At 38.5% G+C, this 25,063-nt stretch overlaps 2 protein-coding genes across 7 annotated transcripts in view; both read right to left on the bottom strand.

Annotated features, from left to right (window-relative positions):
* Positions 1 to 793: 793 nt before the first annotated feature.
* On the bottom strand, positions 794 to 5,184 carry rpia (ribose 5-phosphate isomerase A (ribose 5-phosphate epimerase)). The gene is made up of 9 exons (XM_059517839.1): positions 4,840 to 5,184; positions 3,820 to 3,880; positions 3,679 to 3,734; positions 3,535 to 3,594; positions 3,187 to 3,251; positions 3,001 to 3,069; positions 2,618 to 2,759; positions 2,107 to 2,206; positions 794 to 1,868 (listed from the first exon to the last, which is right to left on the bottom strand). The coding sequence occupies exons 1-9, from the start codon at positions 5,008 to 5,010 to the stop codon at positions 1,771 to 1,773; spliced, it is 822 nt and encodes a 273-aa protein (XP_059373822.1). The 5' UTR covers positions 5,011 to 5,184; the 3' UTR covers positions 794 to 1,770.
* Positions 5,185 to 7,352: 2,168 nt separating this feature from the next.
* Positions 7,353 to 25,063, bottom strand: part of LOC132110833 (solute carrier family 4 member 11-like) — a 94,458-nt gene continuing 76,747 nt past the window's right edge. For 5 of the 6 annotated variants that reach the window (XM_059517833.1, XM_059517835.1, XM_059517836.1 and 2 more), the window contains 11 exons: positions 21,418 to 21,543; positions 21,216 to 21,329; positions 20,472 to 20,604; positions 20,297 to 20,370; positions 13,370 to 13,595; positions 13,166 to 13,272; positions 11,497 to 11,662; positions 10,331 to 10,504; positions 10,008 to 10,203; positions 8,798 to 8,967; positions 7,353 to 7,984 (listed from right to left, as the gene is read on the bottom strand). In XM_059517833.1, the coding sequence (XP_059373816.1) occupies positions 7,918 to 7,984; positions 8,798 to 8,967; positions 10,008 to 10,203; positions 10,331 to 10,504; positions 11,497 to 11,662; positions 13,166 to 13,272; positions 13,370 to 13,595; positions 20,297 to 20,370; positions 20,472 to 20,604; positions 21,216 to 21,329; positions 21,418 to 21,543 (1,553 nt within the window). In that variant the 3' untranslated portion in view covers positions 7,353 to 7,917. Of the gene's footprint in view, positions 7,985 to 8,797; positions 8,968 to 10,007; positions 10,204 to 10,330; positions 10,505 to 11,496; positions 11,663 to 13,165; positions 13,273 to 13,369; positions 13,596 to 20,296; positions 20,371 to 20,471; positions 20,605 to 21,215; positions 21,330 to 21,417; positions 21,544 to 25,063 lie in introns of those variants that run through there. The other variant, XM_059517838.1, reaches the window with a different exon arrangement.

Here is a 25,063-nt window from a genome sequence, read left to right as displayed (position 1 = left end):
ATCCAAACGCCCATTGGCTGCGCATGGAAGCGAATCCCTCCATTGTGTGCTGATTGGTGCTAGCGCTTGTCAATCTTCACTGCTTGTCTACTAAGCAGATTTTGATTGCTCCTGCCACTGTCTTTTACAGTGCGGTCTGTTGACGTGGTCCGCCCTCCAGCCGCTTCATTCAATTGGGCACTTTTCCTGTCACTCAGAAATATAGGCGGAAGGAAAGGCAGCCCAGAGCGGGTATGCCCATCTTCTCCAAGTATTTAATTGGCTAGACCGTAGAGTTTTAACCAATAAAATAGTAGGGTTGCCTCCAACATTTTTCATTGGTATGTTTACGGAAGTCGCGAAAGGAGTCTTGTCAACCCATTGGTCTAACGCGCTGTCAATCAAAGTAATCGTTACAGCGATTTCTAACGGAGGGGCGTTGCTAATTTGTTCTGAGGCGAAACTTGATTGGGTAAAAAGTACAAGGATGGAAAGACCGACGTGGCCGCTTTTTTGCGGATAAAAAGTGAGGTCATGTTTGAAAGTTTTATTTCCGGGGCTTTTTTTTTTTTAAATATATTTTACATTAAGTCACGTCAATTATATCCTAACAACCGTAATGTTTCCAAAATAATACATTTACAAATAGTTTAGGAAAGCTTGAGCATTCCCGTTCTTAATTTGTGTTTATATGATAAAGACTGGGTATTGCGTAATGTATATGGCGTCCTCTTGTGGTTTGCTAAATAATCTTTTAAGCCATGTTTTGCCATACTGGTCCAGTAAACACGTCAGACGCAAATAACGAACATAGTTTATAGTTGATTGGTTCAGTTTTAATATTGATTTTCAGTGTGAAGCACAACATTTGAAAACCTCAGTATCACAGTAAAATTGGTAAAGTAAAACAAGCTGGTATTTGAAGTAGTACCCTACCTAAAAATCACAGTGACCTCTGTGAAGAGTTTTCATGAACAGAACTGAAGATCAATAAAAGTACAGAAGTTAAGGCTTTCAGCTGTCCCACCAACTCACTGCTGCTTTCATCTTGTGACAACACTGTGTTCGTGGCCACAGGCACATCGAAAAATTAAACAAAATCAATATCAAAAGCCAACTGGCATTTCACAACTTCAAATAGTGATTTTTGTTTTTTTTTTGTCCAGAGGCAAAATGCTCTGAAATGATTGATCACTGAACTAAACCGACCGCTGCGTGCTGGCAAAAGCCACTAGTTTCACTTGAGGTTTCAGAAGCATCTGAGGAAATTTGTTATATTCAGTCAACAAAACAGAATCAAAACAATCATACAGAAACTATACTAATGATGAAATTGGGTGTGATTGAGATTTTCTTTAAAGCTGCATGCATTGGAGAGGCTAGCAACTATGCTTTGTGTAAATATACATTGATGGAGGCACAGACGCAAGCCACAGTATTCATACATTTTACAGACCCCCATGTAAGACAACATTCACGGCTACATAAAAGAAGCACAGAAGGCAAGCTGACACTGTAGATGTACACTATGGACAGTCACTGTAGACTCCAGCCCAACATAAGACAGAGGGTATGAGAGGAAAAACTGAAATATCTGAATGGTCTGAGAATCTAATGTTGGATTATTGTGTAAAAATCCATATTCCATGTGCAAAGTATCATCAGAGGTACTGATCAGACGATCAGATGGTTTCTGTAACAGAAGATGTAGGGAAAGAGCTGGCAGAGTGTGTTTGAACGGCACTTGAGGTGTGCAGGCTGGTCTACTGCAAGAGCAGAGGAAATATCTTTTCAGTTGACAGGAGGGTCTCTAGTCTTGACACTCCCGTCCTCCATACCGAAATACACCCGCTCAGCCATCCCCACAAACAAACCCGTCTCAACCACACCTTTAATAAAAAAGAGAGAGACAATTCATTTGTGCTTAGGAATACATACACTACTTTTAAACAGTTTGCAGTTGGAAATAAATATTTTATTCAGCAAAGACATGTTGTATTGTTCAAAAGTCCCAGTAAAGTCCCAAATAAATGCAGCCTTGGTGAGCAGAACAGACTTCTTTAAAATAAAAACACTGACACTTTTTAACAGTATAGAAAAAGAAAGGTGTTCATCATCATTACTGACCTGGGATCATCTTGATGGCTGTGTTGACCTCTTTCCAGTTCTGTGCGTGTTCAAACTTCCAATCCAGGATGAAGTTACTGTTATCAGTAACCACTGGACCCTAATGTTAAATATCGTAAAGAAAAAACATCAGATGACTGGACCATCAATTTCATAGAAGCCCACATTCCAAGCTTAATGAGATGATTACGAGGACGTACAAGGAACATTGCTCCTTTCTGGGAAAATCAAGGTTAAAACAGATTGGGAGGATGTCAAAAAATATTATTATTGTATTATATCATTATAATACCCCAAATAACACCAACTAGTGCAGAAAAGACAAATATAATGAGTTATTTTCTACAATAAATCAAGCTTTTTTTTATTCAAATGAAATCAAATAAAAATTTGTTCATATTTTAGAGCAGGACATTGTAATTTTTTACGTATAAGAAGTTTTTACAAAAAGAAACCTTAAAATGTAAACAACACAACTGTAATTCAAGATCCATTAGTAAGAATCTCTTACAGCTTTACTGACTGCCATCCTCAGCACAGCGTCTCCTCCAAAGCGCCGGGCAATGGCTCTGGACACAGGCACATAGGCCATGGGAATGACCTCCACGGGCACACCTTTCTTCCACTGCTGTCCCAGGGCCTTCGAGTCCTTTCTATCCACACAAACAACAAAATGACATCATACAAACACTTCTGAACTTCTAGTGGAAGACTCATATAATTATAGCAATCACACACTGTGATCAGCAGTATGATCAACAGTAATTATGGGATGCTAAATATATACCAAATATTGTACTTCAAGTGCTAGCAATGCAGTGGCTTGCTTTCCTGGGAAATGTATGAGATGAAGTCACTTTGGATAAAAACATCTGCTAGACACCACATACATACCTATAGTCTGCGATGACAATGAAGTGTTTGGCACAGCCAGCCACAATCTTCTCCTGGGTTAAGCATCCTCTAGTTTGAGGAAGGAAGGGAAAAAGATAAGGATGTGAGGCTAGGCCTGATGACACCTTGGGGTTTCACACAAATGAAAATGAAGAGAAATGGGAAAAACAGATTTTCCAATCATACCCTCCTCCTTTTATCAGCGTCAAAGCAGCATCAACCTCATCGGCTCCATCAATCGCTACATCCAGCTAAAAGACCAAAAAAAAAAAACACTGTACTCAGGTGATAAATTAAACCAGCCGTACTAAAGCTGTTACTTGATATTTCAGCCCAACAACATTTTATCAAGAGTCAAATCATGCATTTAATTAGCCTGACCAGCATTGCATTGTTTTATTAAATTTGTCCATTCGATAAGTGTTACTTGAGCTGTAGTCTAAATATTTTTCTACTGCTCTATTGTCTTCCTGAAGCAAATGCAATTGACCCATTCCAGCTGGCCGTCCTCATGCAGTCTCGGGCCAAACTCACCTCAGGATGTCTGTCTAAATCAGACAGAGTGAGACCATGCTGCAGAATCAGCTGACGGGCCTGGATCAACATAAATCTAATCAGTTAGTCATAAAACACAGGTGTTATCTAGTGTCATAGCTCCAAATGTCGTTTTGTACTGACCTGGAAAGATGTAGGAACACACACAATATTCATCTTCTCCTGTCTGACCCTCTCAGCTAAAGGAGAAAGCATCTTCCTTTAGCAGTTATCATGGTTGAGAGCTTGAAGCATGAGTGGATAATATTAGATGAAAAGTCTTACCCAGCCTGTCCACAGCATAGACGATAGTTGAGCCACTGCCTACTCCAACTACCTGATTATTCTGAAAGAAAAATGAAAAGACACATTTTATATAGGTACAACCAAATAGAAGCATAACCAAACAAAACAGTCACACATGAGGGAAACACAACACTGATAATAAAAGGGTCAAAGGGTCAGTAAAGGAGATGCTTAACCTGAAATAGCACATCATGGCGCTAAAAAAACAAAATGCTCATGGGTTCAATTTCTAGAGAGTGTTGATAAGATGTAACCAAACCAAGTTTATTGGAGCAGTTTTATTTTTAGTAAATTTTCAATGAGGTTTATAATTTACACATACAAAAATAGCATTTTTGTATATGAACATGTTACTAAACATATCTAGAACAATTCACAGGGAAAAAAAAGTGTCCCTTTAATGACCACTGCTTTGGAAATACAATACCACAGCCAATGCACTAAACGTAGTCAGTTTTTTTAAGTATGCAAAAGTCTGAAGTTTGCAGACCTCAAAGTTCAAACTGCTAGTCTACTTTGTACCACTGATTGATTCATCTTAAATCACCCGACTGACCCCCAATAGATTATTCACAGTCCACATAGACACCACCCGTTACAAACACGTAGCTTTTTCCAAACATGCTAACTGCTAAACGTTTAATTTGAGCAGAATTAGCATTACCTTATTGTATGTGTAAAGAACCCCGCAGCGGAACTGATGTCACCTGAGCTACACACTTCTAGCTGACTTCACTACAAATCGAACCTATGCATCGAACATGTAGCATCACAGCTAGCTAAGTGTAACAGCGGATACTCACGATATAATGTAACTGCCAGAACAGTTGGTCTTAGCAAATACAAAACAGCAGTAACGTTGCTGTCGGTCTGTTGTCGCGAGACACGTTACATCGATACGCATCGTGTTTGCTACACCCGTTTATCCTGTTAAACTAACATAAGTAACGTTAACATTAGTGCTAATGTGTCACAACGAAGGCAAACGCACAATCTCACCTGTATGTGGTTATCTACAGCTGCATAAGCTGCCAGTTTTTTGGCCTCTTCAGCCATGAGAGTGCTGTGGTGCCGCCTGCTGCTCCGCACGTGTTTCCCCGGCAGAGAGAGGAGGAGAGATCTGCTTCTGGTCACAGTCACTGCAAACTCAACCCACCTCCACGGCCTCATCACAAAGCGCGTCCACGACCAACACCACGGAATGCGTGCACGAGCAGAGTGATACCAGAGCAGTGCAACAGAACAGACAGTTCGCGAGATATTAAAGGACGCTCAAAATAGCAGTTGTCAGTTCAGGTGTTTTCGTAACAAGCTCGTGCTGTTGGACGCAATGGCAGAACAAAGTACACACAGTAGGGATTCCGATTCTGCTTGACTTGAGTCGGATCTTTTCAATGAATCGGTTGCACAAACCGGATCTTTTCGTCCATTCGGTTGGGAAATACTATACCCAGCTGAACTTTTTTTGATTCGGTCGACTGAATCTAGAATCGTCTCTTTCAGACGAGTCCGATTCTTAAGAGCCGAGAACCGATGGCATTTGGAGGAAACCGATGACTTGGGGATTAGCTGATGGGACGAGAGACGGTTACCTTAAAATCATGACACGTAGAAATGTTTTGACTCGTGATGGTAAAATGAAACTTTTTAAAGCAATGAGGAATCAAATGTATTGAAACTTGGTTTATTACTTCAGCATTGCCATTAAGTGGTCCAAAAAAGTGAATTTGAACGAATTAAAAGTATTCTATTATTATTATTTATTTCATTTTTAACACATATACGGAATTTGGTTTTAACAAATAGCATTTTATTAACAATATACAACATCCAGCTGAGAGATAAAATATTTAAAATATATTTATTTCAGAATGATTTGTCTTGAATGAGCTAAATCAAGGCTGCAATAATAAAATGAAAATAAAATGCAATAAACACTGGTAATTGGAACTAGTACTACTATTTTTCCATCTATCTATCTATCTATCTGAAGAATAAAGAAAAGAAAGAAATTGTAGTGATTAGCAATGAAAATCAACTGTAGCCAACATAAATAGAGAGCTGAAACAGATGGGTATCAATATATCTCTTTATTTGGCAATCAGCTTGAAATGATCTAGATTTCAGTGTATAGCATGCCCCTATTAAACCCACACTATCCTTCCAATAAACATGTCTCTTATTTACCATAGTTTTTACATATTGCAGTTTACAAATTTAGCTTATCTGTTTGACAAAATCAGTTCGACAATGGATCTCTTTTTATGTGCTATATAAAAATCTACACAGTATACATTCATGATTAGAAAAAAAAAAAAAAAACAATATTTAAACAGCACAGAACAGAACTTGTCAACATATCCCACCCAGGTGTGAGCAATCACAAATTAAAGCTGAATACTTCAATATTACAGTAAATACTGAGAGATGTCCAATGACGAACAGGATTACTAAAGGGAGCTTGTTTCTACACCAGAGGTCTGGACTCAAGGAGAATAACTATGATACCGTTACAGGGAAGAGATAGAGAGAAACATGAATGATGATTACGCGAGTGGAGCAAGATGTTCAAGAGAAAACCAACCCTTTCAACAGTTCATCTAATCTGTCTCTATCTCTCTGAAACTTAAAGTTTTCCATGACAAAAATCAGTCTAGTCTGGTTCTCTGCTTTCTCTTATCTCATTGCCTATGATTAAGTGCACAGGTGCTCGCTTTTTTGCCCACAGTTAGTCAAACAGTGTCTTTTTGTTTGCCTTCAATTTGTGTGACAATTTGACAATTTGTGTGCCTTCGTTTATAATGCCACTCTCTCTAGGAATGTAACATGGTTTGATGGGTTAAAATCATCAGAGATATCTGCGTCTTCCGATTTCTTTTATTCAGAAAGATTGCGAACAACTATAAACAATTACGAAGTAGGGATATAATGGTACTATACCTTCATTTGACCATTATTTCCAGTTGCCTTTAATAATAACACAACAAATTACATAATAGTAATACAAATCAAAAGTTGCAATGTTTTAAAAAAAGGCATGCCTTCTCTGTTTTAAATATATTGTGATATGAACAGATAAAGTGTGCGCTTAAGTGCCTTTCTTTTGGGTATTGTTTATAATCATGCCTCTGTTTGTGTGTATGTGTGTGACTGGAGAAGGTACACAGATGTGGAGTCACAGATGCACAAAACAAAGAGTCCATTCAGCAGTGAGAAAGGTCTGCAGAAATGCTGCTTGATTTTGTCCATTTCCCTGAAACCCCAGCGCTTAGGATACATTCTCTACACATCAGTGGGTATCCAAACTAGAAGTCCCTTACCTTGAAGGAAAACTCTCTTTAGAAAACTCTAAAATATTGATAGCCTCTAATAATCCGCTATATTGCTATGAGACACAGTTTCCTAAGGTGAGTGTATTCTTTTGGTCCATGCTCACTTCATTATTACTTATTTGCACTGATATGTACCAAAATGCACTGGAAAATCTGCCATTGACAGCTTTTTTACTTGACGTATGAGAGGTTTTGCACTGGGTTTGTGTGTGTGTGTGTGTGTGTGTGTGTGTGTGTGCGTGCGCATCAATGTTCAGCATTAAGAGGTATTGCTACAGGTTCGGTTCAGTCTCTTTTTCAAAACCAGCTGTATTTGTGTAGAGAACACTATGGTCAGAGATGGAGTAAACACTTGTGTATTTTAGTCATGGCGCAGTTGTTCAGAATATGTGTGATGTGTTTCCTACATCTCAAAGATGAAGTGTTTGTGATGCATGGATACATCAGAATAGAAGGGGGGGCTTTGGTGTACTATTCAGATTATGAGAGAAGCATTGACTGACCAAGGTCAACAGTCAGACAGTGGTCTGTCTTAATACTCTGTTCTGAACAGGCATCTTATCTTCCCCCTCTCTTGTTCTGTCTTCATATATCCTTCTTTTCTAATCTCTCTCTAAGTACTGCAGTGCTTCGTCAGAATGTCTGCTGTTAAACACTAGAATCAGGTTGTTTTTCATCCCAGAGTTTTGCATTATAGAAATACAATTCCCAGAATCCTTTGCTCAGAGGCTCAGTGTGCATGCGTTTACATGCGCTGTGCATCCATAATGTCCAGGTACTTAGCCTCAATGATCCTGGGCAGAAGACAGTTCCTGAGATGGGGACACAATTACAACTATGTTAATTACATACAAATAGATAATTAGGAAAATATATATTAGATTTTTTTAAAAATATTTGTTTTATTAATAAATGCATTTTTATTCAATTATTATAATAATAACAAATTAATTAATAATTATTTATTAAGAAATACAATTGTTTATAGAATTACTGAATAGACAACCTTACTGATTCCAAAAAATATATATTAATACATTTTAAACCTTTTTTTTACTTCAAAACATTTCTTTTGCTACCAAATCATGTGCTGCAACAAACATGCAGAGAAAAATGGCATAAAACAGGACAAGACTGTGTGTCAGCAAGTCTCTGAAAATATTAGATTGTTTGACCTTTTTATGCCAAGACAAGGTTAGTTTAGGTTTTAAAGTATTCTGTTTTGTGACTGACCAAAAATATAGTAATAAGTCACTATATTTGTATTTAAAAATAAATTTGACCTCGGAAATAAAGTACTGGTTCTATTTGTTTTATTATATTAATACTTTATCATGTTGTCTTTTCTCTGTGTCACTCACAAGTATTCACAGTGTAAGGAAAAATATATTGTTACTTGATGTCACACCACATGACATTTTGAAAATCTATGAAAAGCACATGACTACACAGAATCATTTCTGAGAACTTCAAAAGATTTTTTCTTTCCTCTATCATGGACAAGCCACATGATGTGAAGCATCGTTCATCATTCTGTAGTATGATCTTTAACAAACACCATTTATTACACATGCATGTGCACAGCAACATAAACAGACTGGAGCTAAAGGCATTTCAGTTCTCACCTGATGGGTATGAGGATAAACATTAGCAGAGGAAAGATCATTTTCATATACGGGAGAGGGCACATCCCAAACGCACACAGAAAAAGCAGCTGCACCATCTGAAGGAAAGTGAAGTAATGGATCTTCCTCTGCGGCACCTTGCGGATGTAGTGAGCGGGGGGGTAGGACGTCTGAGAAAGAGAGATAAAGAAAAGAAAGACAGAATTGGTTACAGCTATCATAATGCGGACAATTCAAACCGTATACCAGTACCCCTCAACATCTTGACTGATGGGACTACGATGGGTTAAATATGGACATTTCACACACACCTGGCCACATACACGAGCCTCCATTATACAGACAGAAATCTGATCTATTGCCAGGCTATATGTAAATTAATGAAGATCATGTCCATGATTATGCTGGGCAAAAAGTTAAAATACAATTCAGTTCAAAGGTTTTTTTTTAAGAATTCTTCTTCTAAGAAATTTATAATTTTATTCAGCAAAGTATTTATAAAAACATTTATAATGTTATGAAATATTTTAAATCCTATTCTTTTGAACTTTCTATACATCAAATAATCCTGGAAAGAAATGATGTACGTTTCCACCAAAAAAAAATAAAAAATAAAATTAATCAGCACAACTATTTTCAACCTTGATAATTATAAGAAATTTCTGGAGCAGCAAATCAGCTTATTATTTCTGAAAGATCATGTGTCACTGAAGACTGGAGTAATGAAGCTTAGCCATCAAATGTATGAATTACATTTTAAAATACATTAAAATACAAAACTGTTATTTTAAATTGCAATAACATTTCAGAATATTACTGTTTAATAAATGCAGCCTTACTGAGCATAAAATGTATTATAATATATTAAATTAGATTAGATTTAATAATATTTTATGTTATGCGTAAACTTATATTAACTTAATTGTTAATAAAAATAGGTTTAATAGGTTAATAGTTAATAAAAAAATCTCACACCACCTCCTGATCCATCACAAACGCATTTGGAGGGCATTTACGCATGGGTAAAAATGCACAAAGTTCCAGCCACAAAATGCATCAGTGGATCCTAAGACATTTCCATCTATGTCAGGCAGAGGGCGCTCCGTTGCTATATTTGCACAAAGAGTGCTCTTCTGTGTTCTTATTTGTACAGTACCTTTGACTTTTATTTGCCTTTGTTTTCATCAAAGACACACATGCGCACACTCACTTGTTCTTTGAGTAGCAGAGCCATGCGGTCGCACATTTGATTGCCGTCAATTGAGGTGAGAGCGATGTAGAGGAAGAGCCCATAGAGCACAGGCTTAGGAATCCACTGCAGGGGCACCGGCAGCAGAAACAAGCTCACACCTATCAGGATGTTAGCCACGAGCGAGGTCACCCGTGTCTCCTTCACACTCACTATACTACACACACGCACACGTACACACTCAAAGGAGTCATTTAAAACCAAGCCCACTGTGCCAATAGCTACTATAATGTTTGTGCTTCACAGATTGATAGTGAGTGTAATTGTTTGTGGTGTGTGCTCACGTCTCGTAGAGGTGTCCTCCCTCCACTCGTTCCTCCACGATGGCTAGCTGTCTGACGTGCAGAGTGGAGTGCGGGAACGCAGCATGCATCCACGGTAAGCCCAGCACAGACATCAAAATATTAATCAAGCCAGACAGAGTCAGGTCCCAGTGATACGCCGTGCCCTTCTGTAACCTGTAGCACACACACACAGTCACGACTCAACAGTGTTCAACGGTGGTGCCCTACTCTAAAACCACCGCACAATCTGTCGCCTACTGAGGTACAAAGGGACCAGTTTCCAGCAATGCATAATTTTTATGTCCATGCTGAAAGCCAATCATAATATAGTTGATGTTTAATATGCAGCTAGGTAGGGCAGGACCAATGAGATTTCACTTTCATTGGGCTGAATGTTGTCATGCAATAACCTGAAATACTGTTCAAAAATGTGAGGTTGATTTTTATTAATACTCCTATTTGGCAAGGATGCAACTGATCAAAAGTGACAGTAAAGGCATTTATAATGTCAATTTTCTTTTTCTTTTTTTCTGAGCACCAAATCAGCACATTAGAATTATTTATAAATTTCATGTGACACTGAAGACTGAAATGAATTATATATATATATATATATATGTATATATGTATGTATAAAAATATATAAAAAAGAAAAAAGTTATTTTAAATTGCAATGATATTTCACAACATTTGTGTAAAAAGAGTACATTAGTGTGTGGATCTTGGACCCCAAAGCACTTTCTCTAGCTAAGACAATTATGTGTACTCTGTTCACTGCCTTATTAGAACAAAAAAAATTATTTTAAATGACATATCACTTTATACAATCGAAGTCAGAGGGTCAAATTAAACACTTCCCTTCCGTTTGAATTTTTGCTAACTTTCTTAACCTTTAAATACCGTAATGATAATTTACATAAAGATGAACTAGGTTGTGTTGCTCATTTGTTGCTCTTTGGAAATAAATGAGTGTAGAATGCAATAAATCGCTGTAAGTGCAAACACTACTCAACATGAAATAGTCTGCTTATAATTTATCACATTGTGCCTGGTTGGGTTAATCTTTAAGTCAAGTTCATTTTAATAATCTGTAGTTTTACTTGTATGAGTGGCGAGATGTTTTCAAAACAAAAGTCTAGCTGAAACTAATTTCAAAAGAGGTGTACCTGTTTTCGGGTGCATTTGTGAGAGAAACTACGATGTTCTGGTCGATGAAGATGAGGAGAAACAGTAGGAAGCCCAGACCCATTGCACTCAGGACACTCGCCCCGCTCAGCTTATCCAGTGGGGCTATTTGAAACACCGGACCTTCATTGAAGTTAAACACCGGCACTAGAAGAGAACAAATAACAGAGTGAACCTCAGCTCACAAACCATTACAGATCCTCTGCACTGTGGGATCTCCATCATGTCACTTTACAATACTATACTTTACATTTTTCAATAGTTAGAAAAATGGCTATAGAAAAAAAAAACGCAGCAAAAAAGGGCACAACCAAGTTGTCCAAAGCATGATAGCATTACTTGGAACATATTACTTGGAAGAAAACATTGGGGAGGATATGAAATAAAATACAAATAGATTTGGGGAATATTTATATAGCACAACACTACTGCAAAGATTTGGACTGTTTGGCCTTTTCCTGAGAGGTTGTGATTTGATCTAATTTGATAATATGAGCCTCTCGACTGCAGTATTGGAGCCCTCAGTGAACGTTTAAAGGGCCTGAGGTAAGAAGTAAAATCTCACTCTGATAACCAAGTTAAACTCCCACACCAAAATGATGACAGAGGAGTTGGAGGAATACTGTAGTGATAGTCAGAGTGACTGGCTCTTCTGTAATGCTCTGGCAGTAAGAGAGGGAGTGTGTGTGTGTGTGTGTGTGTGTATGTGTGTGTGTGTGTGTGTGTGTGTGTGTGTGTCTGTGTGTGTGTGTGTGTGTGTGTGTGTTGGTAGGGCCGTACAATTTGGCAAGCCTTCCTGGACTCAAATTGAGCCAAAATTTAACTGATTCTCAGTACAGAATCTTTTCTGCTATGCTTGCATCTCATTTTAAAATTGCTGCTTAAATGCTGAATTTTGACACAAGGATAATCCCCCAATATGATAAAAATATGAAATATGATTTACATAAAGCAGTGTAATCATTATGAGTGTTTTTCGATTTTCTTTTGCTTAAATTATACCATAAATGAGTTCACTTTCTTTACCTTGATTTAAATACTATTATTATGATCAAAACATTAATACTGAATGACTAATATGAAGTGAAATAACTTAAATAACAAAAAAAAAAAAAAAAAAATAATCGAATGCAAATGATAAAGAATGATTTTTCACATCAAATAAAAATAACAATAGCATTAATAATTCATACTGATAAAAAGAGAAATAATATAATAAATATAAAAAACGAATGAAATATAAATAATATAAAATTACAGTTTTGTGTCAAAAAATAAAAAATACCAACAAAACACTAGAGAAATAATATAAATAATGATACAATAAATATTAAAATAATATAAAGAAACATGTTTTGACAAAACAATAACAAAAACACTAAACTTTTTTTTAAATAAGAATATAAAAATATGATATAATTAACTGAAAAAATATATAGTTAATAATAAAAAATTTATACAAATGCAAATAACAAAAATAACTCATGCCAGAAAATATTCAATATATTATTCTGGAAAAGGTAAAAAAATAAATACAAAATAAATAAAAATAATAATAATAATTGAGAACAGTATTGAAGAGTTGTAATGTTTGCATATGTATGCATTAGTTCCGGTGTGTGTGCGACATGAACACATATAGTGACTCACAGGCAATGTCGTTGAAGACGTATGATCCCACATAAGAGAAGACAAGCACTGAGATAGGCAGAGCACAGTCGGACAGAATCTCTCTCATCTTCACATGCAGAAACGGACTGCCAGGAAAAATGAAATATGGGGGTGTCAAAACAGTCTTGTATCACTCTTTAAAATCCCCATCAGTGTGTGTGTGAGACTGGGAGAGCTCCTCACCTCCTCCTGAACTGGTACAGTGTGTATCCCACCCACAGTGTGCCCAGCATGAGGAGGAGACAGAGAAGAGGCCGTGCCCGTGTGCACAGAATGAAGGATTCTGGGAGGGACACGGGGCCTGTCTCTGTCAGGTTCAGTTCCCCTGAATGTAAACTTCCACTGATGCGATTCAGCTCTGCTGCACTCCCATTGGCCAAAGTGGGAGCATGGTAGTACTCTTGAAAGACTGGAAAAGAGATATCAACATAGGGTACTATTTTTAAACTGTAAGAATAGGTTAAAATGAACGCATAGTATACAGTACGCAGGCTCGACAATAAGGACTGCCCGATGGCCCGGAACCAGCATGAAAGGATGTACGGGACAGCTGACGAACTTGACACTGGTCTGATATTTGTTTGTGATGTTGCATGTAATTTGTTCAATTGTTCTTACCGACTGTTCACTTGTCTTTAATAATCTTTGAACTTTCTATTTGTTAGGCTAGTAGTTTTTGCTGCAGAAATTGGAATTGAGAAGAGTAAAATGTAACTAAATTTAAAAAAGGTGCAATTGTCCTGGCAAGACTGCTTAAAAAAAAAAAAAAAAAAAAAAAAAAAAGAAACTATATTATGGTCTAAATTATATGTTTACTGTATGTATTGTATTGCAAATGTCAGACTTTTAAAGTGTAAAACTTTTTTGTGCACTCTTTTTTTTAAGAATTTAGTTTTTGAATCTTGTTTACTGCTAACAGTATCAACCGATGCTTTCTGTTGATCATTGTTATGACCACTACTAAAAAATACTTTGAAAATTTTCAAATAATTACACCTTATTTATTCATGATTGCATTAGTTAAAAAATATTAATTATAATTTATTTGTTATATAATTTATATTATTTTATTTGACCTTTCTAAGAAAAAAAAGGAGCAATTGTACTGGTAAGACTGCATAAAAAGTACAGTCTAAAATCATCTTATACGTTTGTTGTGTATATTGCGTAAACTTTTTGAAGTTGTCAGCATGAATTGCTTCCAAAGCGTAACATTTTTCCTGCGCCACATCTTTATTGAATAATTGGTTTAAACGATCACAATTATTGACAGAATTTTTGTGGAATCTTGTTTACTGCCAATAACATCAGCCAAAGCTTTCTGCTGATAACACATGTGCATGGTTTCAGTTCATGCACATTTTTTAGATGTCTTTCTAGAATGGCCTGTTTCGCATCACAGCAGAACATTTCGAGGAAATGAAGGAAGTGGGGTCAAGACTCTAATTTGGCCATTGTGAAGTGCTGAATTTCTTTTGTTTGAAGCGTTCTGTTGTGGATTAACTCCTGTGTTTTGGATCATTGTCATGTTGAATGACCCAACTTCTTTTGAGTTTCTGATCACAAACAGACGCTCTGACATTCTGCTCCTGATATAACTAGGAATGTGTTGGTCCCTGAGGCAGCAAAACAGCCCCATATCATTACACTTGCTCCGCAATCCATAACAGCCACAATGATGCTTTAGCAATGGTATGGAGAGTTTTATGTTCTTTTCATTTATTTTAGGTATATTTAAAAAAAAAAAATAATAATTTAATAGTGTCTTATCAGAGTTTTTTTTATCAAGCTGTTTTCCGATGATTCAATCTGATCTCATTTCATAAACAACTATCAAAAGTGCAAATGTCACCACTCTCAAAGAGCATTATGTTGGTCACTACTGAAAAAAAAAAATAATAATAATAATATATATATTTTTACAATTATTATTTTTATATAAACACTTTTAATCATTTTATTTAATTTAAATTTAAATTATTATTATCATTATTTCCATTATTACCATTTTCCTGATAAGTTTTTGTCAAAAGGGCCAAAGAAGCTGGCTGTTCACAGAGTGCTGTATCCAAGCATGTTAACAAAGTTGAGTGGAAGGAAAAACTGTGGAAGAGAATTTGAGTGAACTTCACAAGGAATGGACTGAGGCTGGGGTCAAGAGCCACCACACACAGAAGTGTCAAGGAATTTGGCTACAGTCATCGTATTCTCCGTTAAGCCACTCCTGAACCACAGACAACATCAGAAGCGTCTTCCTTGGGTTAAGGAGAGGAAGAACTAGACTGTTGCCCAGTGGTCCAAAGTCCTCTTTTCAGATGAGAGCAAGTTTTGTATTTCATTTGGAAACCAAGGTCCTAGAGTCTGTAGGAAGGGTGGAGAAGCTCATAGTCTAAGTTGAAGTGAAGTGAAGTGAAGGGACATTCAGCCAAGTATGGTGACCCATACTCAGAATTTGTGCTCTGCATTTAACCCATCCGAAATGCACACACACAGAGCAGTGAACACACACAAACACACACTGTGAGCACACACCCAGAGCAGTGGGGGGTTCGATGCCTTGCTCAAGGGCACCTAAGTCGTGGTATTGAAGGTGGAGAGAGAACTGTACATGCACTCCCCCCACCCACAATTCCTGCCGGCCCGGGACTCGAACTCACAACCTTTCGATTGGGAGTCTGACTCTCTAACCATTAGGCCACGACTTCCCTTCATCCAAGTATAGTGACCCATACTCAGAATTTGTGCTCTGCATTTAACACATCCGAAATGCACACACACAGAGCAGTGAATACACACACACACAGAGCAGTGAATACACACACACACACACACAGTGAGCACACACCCGGAGCAGTGGGCAGCCATTTATGCTGTGGCGCCCGGGGAGCAGTTGGGGGTTCGATGCCTTGCTCAAGGGCCTAAGTCGGGGTATTGAAGGTGGAGAGAGAACTGTACATGCACTCCCCCCACCCACAATTCCTGCCGGCCCAGGACTCGAACTCACAACCTTTCGATTGGTCCGACTCTCTAACCATTAGGCCACGACTTCCCAAAGATAAATGGACTGCATTTATATAGCGCTTTCAACAGACCACATGGCCATCCAAAGCACTTTACAATTTGCCTCACATTCACCCATTCACACACTCATTCATACACCGACTGCGGTGTCTGCCATTCAAGGCGCCATCCATCTCATCGGGAGCAACTGGGGTTAGGTGTCTTGCTCAAGGACACCTCGACACTTGGTCAGGTGGAGCCGGGGATCGAACCACCAACCTTCCGGTTTGTAGACAACCTACATGAACCACTGAGCCACTGCCGCCCACTGCTTGAAGTCCAGTGTTAAGTTTCCACAGTTTGTGATGATAGGGGTGGTGTTAGCGCAGTGGATAAGATGCATGCCTGTGGTGTGGGAGACCCGGGTTCGAATCCACTGTGAACCGCCAGTGTGTCCCTGAGCAAGACACTTAACCCCTAGTTGCTCCAGAGGCGTGCGACCTCTGACATATATAGCAATTGTAAGTCGCTTTGGATAAAAGCGTCAGCTAAATGAATAAATGTAAATGTAATGATTTGGGGTGTAATGTCATCTGCTGGTGTTGGTCCATTTTGTTTTCTAAAAACCAAAGTCACTGCACCTGTTTACTAAGAAATTTTGGAGCACTTCATGCTTGCTTGTGCTGACCAACTTTTTGAAGCTGCTGATTTCATTTTCCAGCAGAATTTGGCACTTGCCCACACTGCCAAAAGCACCAAAAGGTGGTTAAATGACCATGGTGTTGGTGTGCTTGACTGGCCAGCAAACTCACCAAACCTGAACCCCATAGAGAATCTATGGGCTATTGTCAAGAGGATAAAGAGAAACAAGAGACTGAACAATGCAGATGAGCTGAAGGCCACTGTCAAAGAAACATGGGCTTCCATACCACCTCAGCAGTGCCACAAACTGATCACCTCCATGCCACGCTGAATTGATGCAGTAATTAAAGCAAAAGAAGCCCCTACCAAGTATTCAGTACATGCACGGTAAATGAACATACTTTCCAGAAGGCCAAAAAGTTTCTAAAAATGTTTTTTTAATTTTTTATTGGTCTTATGAAATATTCTAATTTGTTGAGATCGTAAATTGGTGGGTTTTTGTTGAATCTGAGCCAAAATCATCACAATTAGAACCAAAGACTTAAACTACTTCAGTCTGTGTGCACTGAATTTATTTAATACACGAGTTTCACAATTCTTGAATCGATTTTGCTTGACAATCCTCATAAGGCTGCGGTTCTCTCAACTGGTTGTGCATCTTTTTCTTCCACATTTTTTCCTTCCACTCAACTTTCTGTTAACATGCTTGGATACAGCACTCTGTGAACAGCCAGCTTCTTTGGCAATGAATGATTGTGGCTTACCCTCCTTGTGAAGGGTGTCAATGATTGTCTTAGGGACAACTTATGCTTATGCAAAAATGTGCAATATCCTTATATTTATTTGTTACCCCTCCATCCTAGAACATTCCTGCATCTCACTCGATCCTATTCCATTATCATTTATAGCACAATTGTTTATACACTTATTTATTTGCCAATTTGTAATTCTCCCGTAATTTTTTTTTTTTTTTTTTTTTTTTTTTTTTTCTGTGTGTTGTTGTGTGTCTGTTTACTGGAAGCTTATGTCACTAAAACAAATTCCTTGTATGCGCAAGCATACTTGGCAATAAAGCTCTTTCTGATTCTGATTTCTGATTCTGATTCTGTCAGATCAGCAGTCTTCCCCATGATTGTGAAGCCTAGTGCACCAAACTGAGAGACCATTTTGAATGCTCAGGGAGCCTTTACATGTGTTTTGAGTTGATTATCTAATTAGCATGTCACCATATTCTAATTTGTTGTTGGGTTTTTGTTAAATGTGAGCCAAAATCATCACAATTAAAAGAACCAAAGACTTATACTACTTGAGTCTGTGTGCACTGAAATTATTTAATACACGAGTTTCACAATTTGAGTTGAATTACTGAAATAAATTAACTTTTCCACGATATTCTAATTTATTGAGATGCACCTGTATACTCTATACTTAATCCTTTCCCAGCACTAATATTTATTAATTAGTTACATCTCTGGTTCAGTGTCACTTCTTTATTCTTTAGAGATCCAGTGATTTCTCCTTGAAACTGGTACAGTATTTGTGGCACGGCAGTTTTTAGGGAATGCTTGTTTTTATTTTACAGGCAAATGGTGATCGTTTTCTATTTATTGAAGCTGTTTCAGCACACCTCAGACTGGCTTCAAGGAGGCACAGCAATGCTGAACTGATAGTGCTAATCTGCCTGACTATATGCATAAATCTTCCAAAATCCTTTGCAAACATTGAGTTTCATGAGTTCTTCTTTTGACGTTTCCTGAAGTCCTTTTTGATCAGACTAGATTGCTATTGAGCTCAATTTTTGTTGAGGAACAAGTAGCATGCTGCTTTCCATTCAGCATGGCAGGTCAAACCCACTGAGTCCAATTACCTTCTTTTCAAAAGGTTATTATAGTAGAGGTTATCTTGATTGTTTAACACATTTGTTCAATAAAGACATGGCACTGCAAAATGGCTTGTGTGTGCCTTTCTAAATAAGGCCAGTCACATGGGGAAGCTGTCACATAACAATATTTTTAAATAAATCTTTTAACTGTAAGGTTTTAAATGTTAAATAGGGCTGGGCAAGTTAACACGTTATTATCGTGTCACACTCCATTGTGATGGGTCCCGTGATCGTACAGGTCTCTAATAGGAAGGTGCCTGTTATAATGTTATGATCAAGGCTCTGTAGTCAGAGCAAAACTTGTTTTTCTATAACAAACTATAAAATATTTTCTATAAAAACGTTAATGTCCTGGCAGTGACAAATGGCTTGTTTTATATTTAATTTAATTACATTCATGTTATAAGTAGAGATTTAGGCTATAATAAATATTTTAACTGCTACTATGTAAAAGGAATAAAAGCAACTTATTTGTTTAAAGTGTTTGCAAACCAAATGTTATTGCACGTTTGTTCATATAACAGTAGGACTACTTTTAAATGAAAAAGTGCACAATACACTACCTTTGGATGCATTATTAGTTTTGTGCATAACAATGCAATTAATTGCGACTTATCACAGACAATAATGCGATTAATTGCGATTTTTTTTTACAAAAGAATGTAATCGTTGCCCAGCAGTAATTTTAAGCTGTGATAATGCTTGTAAGATACATCCTCCAAAGGGTTGAGTATATCATGAAAGTACATTTTAACTCATAGATTGAAATTTTCAGAAAAAGGCTGCTGTATATTTTTTATATATATCAGGACAGGAAAAATGGTCACTTTTAAATTGGGACATTTTTTGATATTTCACATTTTTATGATATAATTTTTAATTAAAAAAAATTCTGTTGACAGAAATTAATACTTTTATTCAGCAAGTATGAATTAAATTGATTAATATTGTTAATCATTAAGACTTATATATATAGGTACATCTCATTAAAAATATTTTAAATAAATGCTTTTATTTTGAACTTTCTATTCACTAAAGAATCCTGAAATAAACATATTATGGTTTCCACCAAGATATTAATCGGCACAACTGTTTTCAGCAGTGATAATAATAAGAAAAATATTTTTTATGCAGCGAATTAGAATATTAGAATGATTTCTGGAGTATCATGTGACACTGAAGACTGGAATAATGATGGAGAATGGACTAATTCAGCTTTAACATCACAGGCATAAATTACATAAAAAATATATAAGAATACAAGAATAGAAGAACTATCCATCAGTTCTGGATCTGATGAAGGGAGGTCTGAATGCAAGCTTGCAGTCGTTTGTAAGAAATGACTGGAGAAGTGTGACAGCATCTTCCCATTATAACTAAACAGCTTCATGTGTTAAATGAGCTGTGTCGTTTTTCCTGGGCAGTAACAAAGAAAGTCTTGATTTTACAACATAACAACTAGCCCCAGTCTCCCCAATATTTCTTGTTAAAATCAGACTATAATCTAAGAATCATTCACACAGAAATCCAGATTATTTGAAAGGGTTCAGCTGGGTATATACAGTATGTGTGAATGTAGCACTCACTCTTGATGGTGCCCTTAACTGCGTCTGCTACAAAAGCAATGGAAATGAACAAAGCTATCACCTCCTCTATCGACCTGTAGGTCAAAAACATAAATTTCAAAAACATATCTGTATTCAAGCAGTGGCGTCTGCACAATTATGTATATTTGTAGGTGTGTGTGTGTGTGTGTCTGACCTCTTGAAAAGCTTAACAAGCAGGCTAAGGTTGAAAACTCCTCCCATGATGAGGAAGAGGCTGTTCCATAGGCCGATACATGCATAAAATGCTGCAAAGTCCAGTTCATAATCATCACAGACCCCCCTAATCACTGCAGCCACACAGAGACAAACACAGAGAAGCGACAACACAATGTTGAGGTCATTAGGAGTCTTCCAAATGAACAGAAACACAATCAATCACGATTGATGTTTAAAGAGCTGCTTCCAAACATTTAAAGAATTCCTTCAGTTATTTCCATGAGAAACCACAAGACAAGATCCTTCATAGGGAAATATTATTATTATAGATGGATTTGGCAGTTCTGTCCTCATCTGTGCATTTTTACCTAAACAGAATTTCGTTTTACTAGAGCAAAACCATTTTTCAGGGCAACCCTCCCGCTGGTGACAGCCCACAGGAATGAGCTTTAGGAGGAAATCTCCTCTCAGCCAGGGCAAACATCAAACTTCGCCCCAAACAAATGACGGCCATATCAGACTCCCATCCTGCTGTTTGTGAGATTAAGAGTCTTGTTCCACCTCATCCTGTGGTTAGCAGAGCTCTCTTACACCGTTAAAGTATTCGACAAACAATGAGTGCTCATCTAAACATACCGCAAAAACAAAGAATGGTTCAAAACCAGACCTCAAACGAGAGTCAAGGTATGTGTGTATGTGAACGTGCATCTATTGTTGCATGTGGAGGCATACATGTACATACCGCTGATGAAAATAGCGATGGGTGCTGTGGTCAGTGGAATGACGAGAGGAGAGCCAGCACACAACGAGTAGATGATTCCACCTATACTCTGCCCGATGATCGTCTTCTGAACATCTAATCAAGAGAGAAAGCAGCTCAGTTTGTGTTTGTGTGTGTGGAAATGTGGTGTCTGAAGAGCGTATGTGTGTGTGTGAGTGATCACCAATCTCGCCCCGAGTGGTCTCATCGTTGAGTGAGCCAAAAGCGATGGCGGGAAGCAGCACAGCGATGTAGAGGAAGATAGACGTCGTCATGAACTTGACCAGGGCTTTGTTATTACCCACTAATCCTGAAACACACACACAATTCTATAAAATGTACATAAATATTACAGCTTGCAAAGTGAACTTGAGAAGAATGTGTTTAATGGCATGTCACGTCATATAGTTATGTATTTCTAGCTGTTAACATAGCTATATTCTCCTATAGCACAATAACAATAAACAAACTCAGAGTGAATGCGAAAAGCATATGCACTTTGTCTAAAAGTTTGCAGTCAGAATGATTTTCAATGTTTTGAAACATTTTGAAACATTATTAGAATTATTTTTTAATTAATTAAATAAAAACATTTCTATTTTCATTTTTAAATGTAATTTCCTTTGTATCACAAGAAGTAAGATAATTTCCTGTGATACAAAGTGGTCATTATTCCAGACTTCAGTGTCACATGAACCTTTAGAAATAATTAAATAAAATGCTGATTTGGTGCTCAAGAAACATTTATATTTATTATCAATGATGAAAACAGTTATATTTTTGTGGAATAAACAAAATATTTTTGTGGAAACAGTGATTTTTTTCCCAAAAGATTATTTGATGAACTGACTGCATAAAAAAAAATAGAAATATGTATTATAACTAGTGGTGGGCATCTCATTAATCTCACTGTGATCTTGAAATTAATCTAGATTAATCTATATTAATCTAGATTAAAATGGCTCATTTGAATTCTGCCGAATGCATTCAGAATATGTGTGTTACCCAAATAAAATTGACAAACAGTAAGTCTTTGAGAAGGGGTTTATCAAGCAAGGTGGTGCATTAGAAAAGGGGCTCATCTCCTGCTTCCAAAATGTATCACAAAGTGCTTGAAAAAGCTGTAAACTAATTCTGTCACTAATTCCACATTACACAAGGTGCAAACAACCTTACGCCTGTTTCACACATACTCCGTCTGCAGTGCATATGCGTTGCATATTTTTTTACACACCCATGTTAACGGATTCCAGTTGCGTTCCAGGAGCGTTGCGTCTGCAGCGGTGCAGCGATCTTTTACGTACCGAGTAGCGCACCGCAGACGGAGTATGTGTGAAACAGGCGTGAGCAGGGCCGTAGCTGGGGTCAGCGGGGCCCCGCTGAAGGTTGTACCAGTGGGCCCTGTTTGAAATGGTTTAATTTTATGTTCGTTTATTTTTATATATTTGTGCTATTTACACAATGTTTAAGTTTTTTTCAAGTTTGTAGATGTCAAGGTACAGAAACCAAATAATTAAATGTAAAATAGCACTGGATAGTCTTCAATGTAAAAATGAAATATACAATCAAACCTACATTTATTCAAACACCTTCAACATTTCTCACATTATTACAGTTTTGCTATATATATCAAAAAATATACCTGGTGTCTGAATAATTTTTGGTTTGACTGTTTAAACTACAAAGTAATTCAGTCAAGAGCAGGGAGTGATTTTCTTTCATTTTCTTGAATTAACATTACAGCAGCCAGTAGCTAAATTAGGCGCGGTCACTTTAAGAGACGATGAACACATCCTGTCACGCTGTCTAGTCTCTGTTTCCCTGGGTGTCCACTAGTGGGCTCACTTCCCCTTAGGCACTTCACCGTAGGCACTACAATTCCCACTAGCCTTGTCCCTTCATCACAGTAATTGCACTCCTGCTAATTGCACCAGTTGTCTTCACTTATTAGTCATTAGCCTCCCTATATTTACCCGTCTTTTCCTGTTTGTCTTGATGGAGTCCTTACCTTCCGTTTCATGTCATACCCAGTCTTCTCGTCTCCCAAGTTCTCCGCTTTCCGAGTTCCTGTTCCCTTCCTGTTCCTTCTTTGTTTGTTTGTTTGGACTGTTTTCTGGTTCACCGTTGACCTTCCAGAGTCAGGGCTAGTCACCGTTGACCTTCCAGAGTCAGGGCTAGTCACCGTTGACCTTCCAGAGTCAGGGCTAATCACCGTTGACCTTCCAGAGTGAGGGCTAATCACCGTTGACCTTCCAGAGTCAGGGCTAGTCACCGTTGACCTTCCAGAGTCAGGGCTAATCATCGTTGACCCTCCAGAGTCAGGACTAGTCAGCGTTGACCCTCCAGAGTCAGGACTAGTCACCGTTGACCTTTCCAGAGTCAGGGCTAGTCACCGGTGAAATTCATGGACAAAGGCAAGTCACCAATGATCTTCATGGGCAAAGTCCAGTCACCAGTACTCTTCATGAACAAAGTCAAGTCACCATTGATCTTCATGGGCAAGGTCAAGTCACCAGTGTTCTTTATGGGCAAGGTCAAGTCACCGACTATCTTCATGGGCAGAGGCATGTCACCATTGATCTTCATGAACAAATGCAAGTCACCAATGATCTTCATGAACAAAGGCAAGTCACCATTGATCTTCATGAACAAATGCAAGTCACCAATGATCTTCATGAACAAATGCAAGTCACCAATGATCTTAATGAGCAGAGTCAGGCCACCAATGATCTTCATGAGCAGAGTCAAATCAGCATTGATCTTCTGGAATCCAGTCTAAACACCATGGGATTACCAGAGTCTCTCCACGTCTTTGTGGAACTACCAGAGCCTCCCCACGTCTCTGCTGAACTACCAGAGCCTCTCCACGTCTTTGCTGAACTACTAAAACCTCTCCTCGTCTCGGCTGAACTACCAGAGTCTCTCCTCGCCTCTGCGGAACTTCCAGAGCCTCGTCACGTCTTAGCCGAACTCTCTGAGCGCTCGACTGATCCTGTCGTGGCCACGGAGGCTACCCTTAACTTGTTCATGTTCTCTGTTTCAGACTTGCCTAACCAGACTTGCTCTCCTGTTAATTTGATCCCACTGTGGTGGTCGTCTGCGCCGCCCTGGTGGGCTTCTGTTTCGACCACACGGATGTGGTGGTCTTCTGCTCCGCCCTGGTGGGCTTCTGTCTCGACCACACGGATGTGGTGGTCTTCTGCTCTGCCCTGGGGGGCTTCTGTCTCGACTACACGGATGTGGTGGTCTTCTGCTCCGCCCTGGGGGGCTTCGGTCTCGACCGCACGGATGTGGTGGTCTTCAGCGCCACCCTGGTGTGCTTCTGTCTCGACCACACGGATGTGGTGGTCTTCTGCTCCACCCTGGTGGGCTTCAGGTCATTCCTGGACATGTGTTTTGTGGTTGTTTTGTTTTTGCTCTTTTGTCTGTTTTCCATCTATGGACCCTGCCCTCCGTCCCTCCCCCTGATCCTCCGCCGGTCCACCTCCCTCCTGGGTTCCTTGTCTTTGTCTTTCTCTCTGTTCCCCTCTAAGGACCTGGCCCTCCGTCCCTCCCCCTGATCCTCCGCGGGTCCACCTCTCTCCTGGGCTCCTTGTTTTTGTGTTTGCATCTCTTGTCTCTGTTTCCCCATTTTACCTGGTCCTCTTGTCTCTGTTTCCCCATTTTACCTGGCCCTCCGTCCCTCCCCCTGGTCCTCCGCCGCTCCACATCCCTCCTGGTCTCTTTGTGTCCTTGGTCTCTTCTTGGGTTCGGGTGGAGCATCTGGCAGCTACTCCGTGGAGGAGGGGGTAATGTCACGCTGTCTAGTCTCTGTTTCCCTAGGTGTCCAC

This window comes from Carassius carassius, chromosome 30, assembly GCF_963082965.1.
Source record: "Carassius carassius chromosome 30, fCarCar2.1, whole genome shotgun sequence".
Taxonomy (NCBI): Eukaryota; Metazoa; Chordata; class Actinopteri; order Cypriniformes; family Cyprinidae; genus Carassius; species Carassius carassius.
Note: the sequence above shows the minus strand (reverse complement) of the source record. Positions and strands in the feature narration are given on the sequence as shown.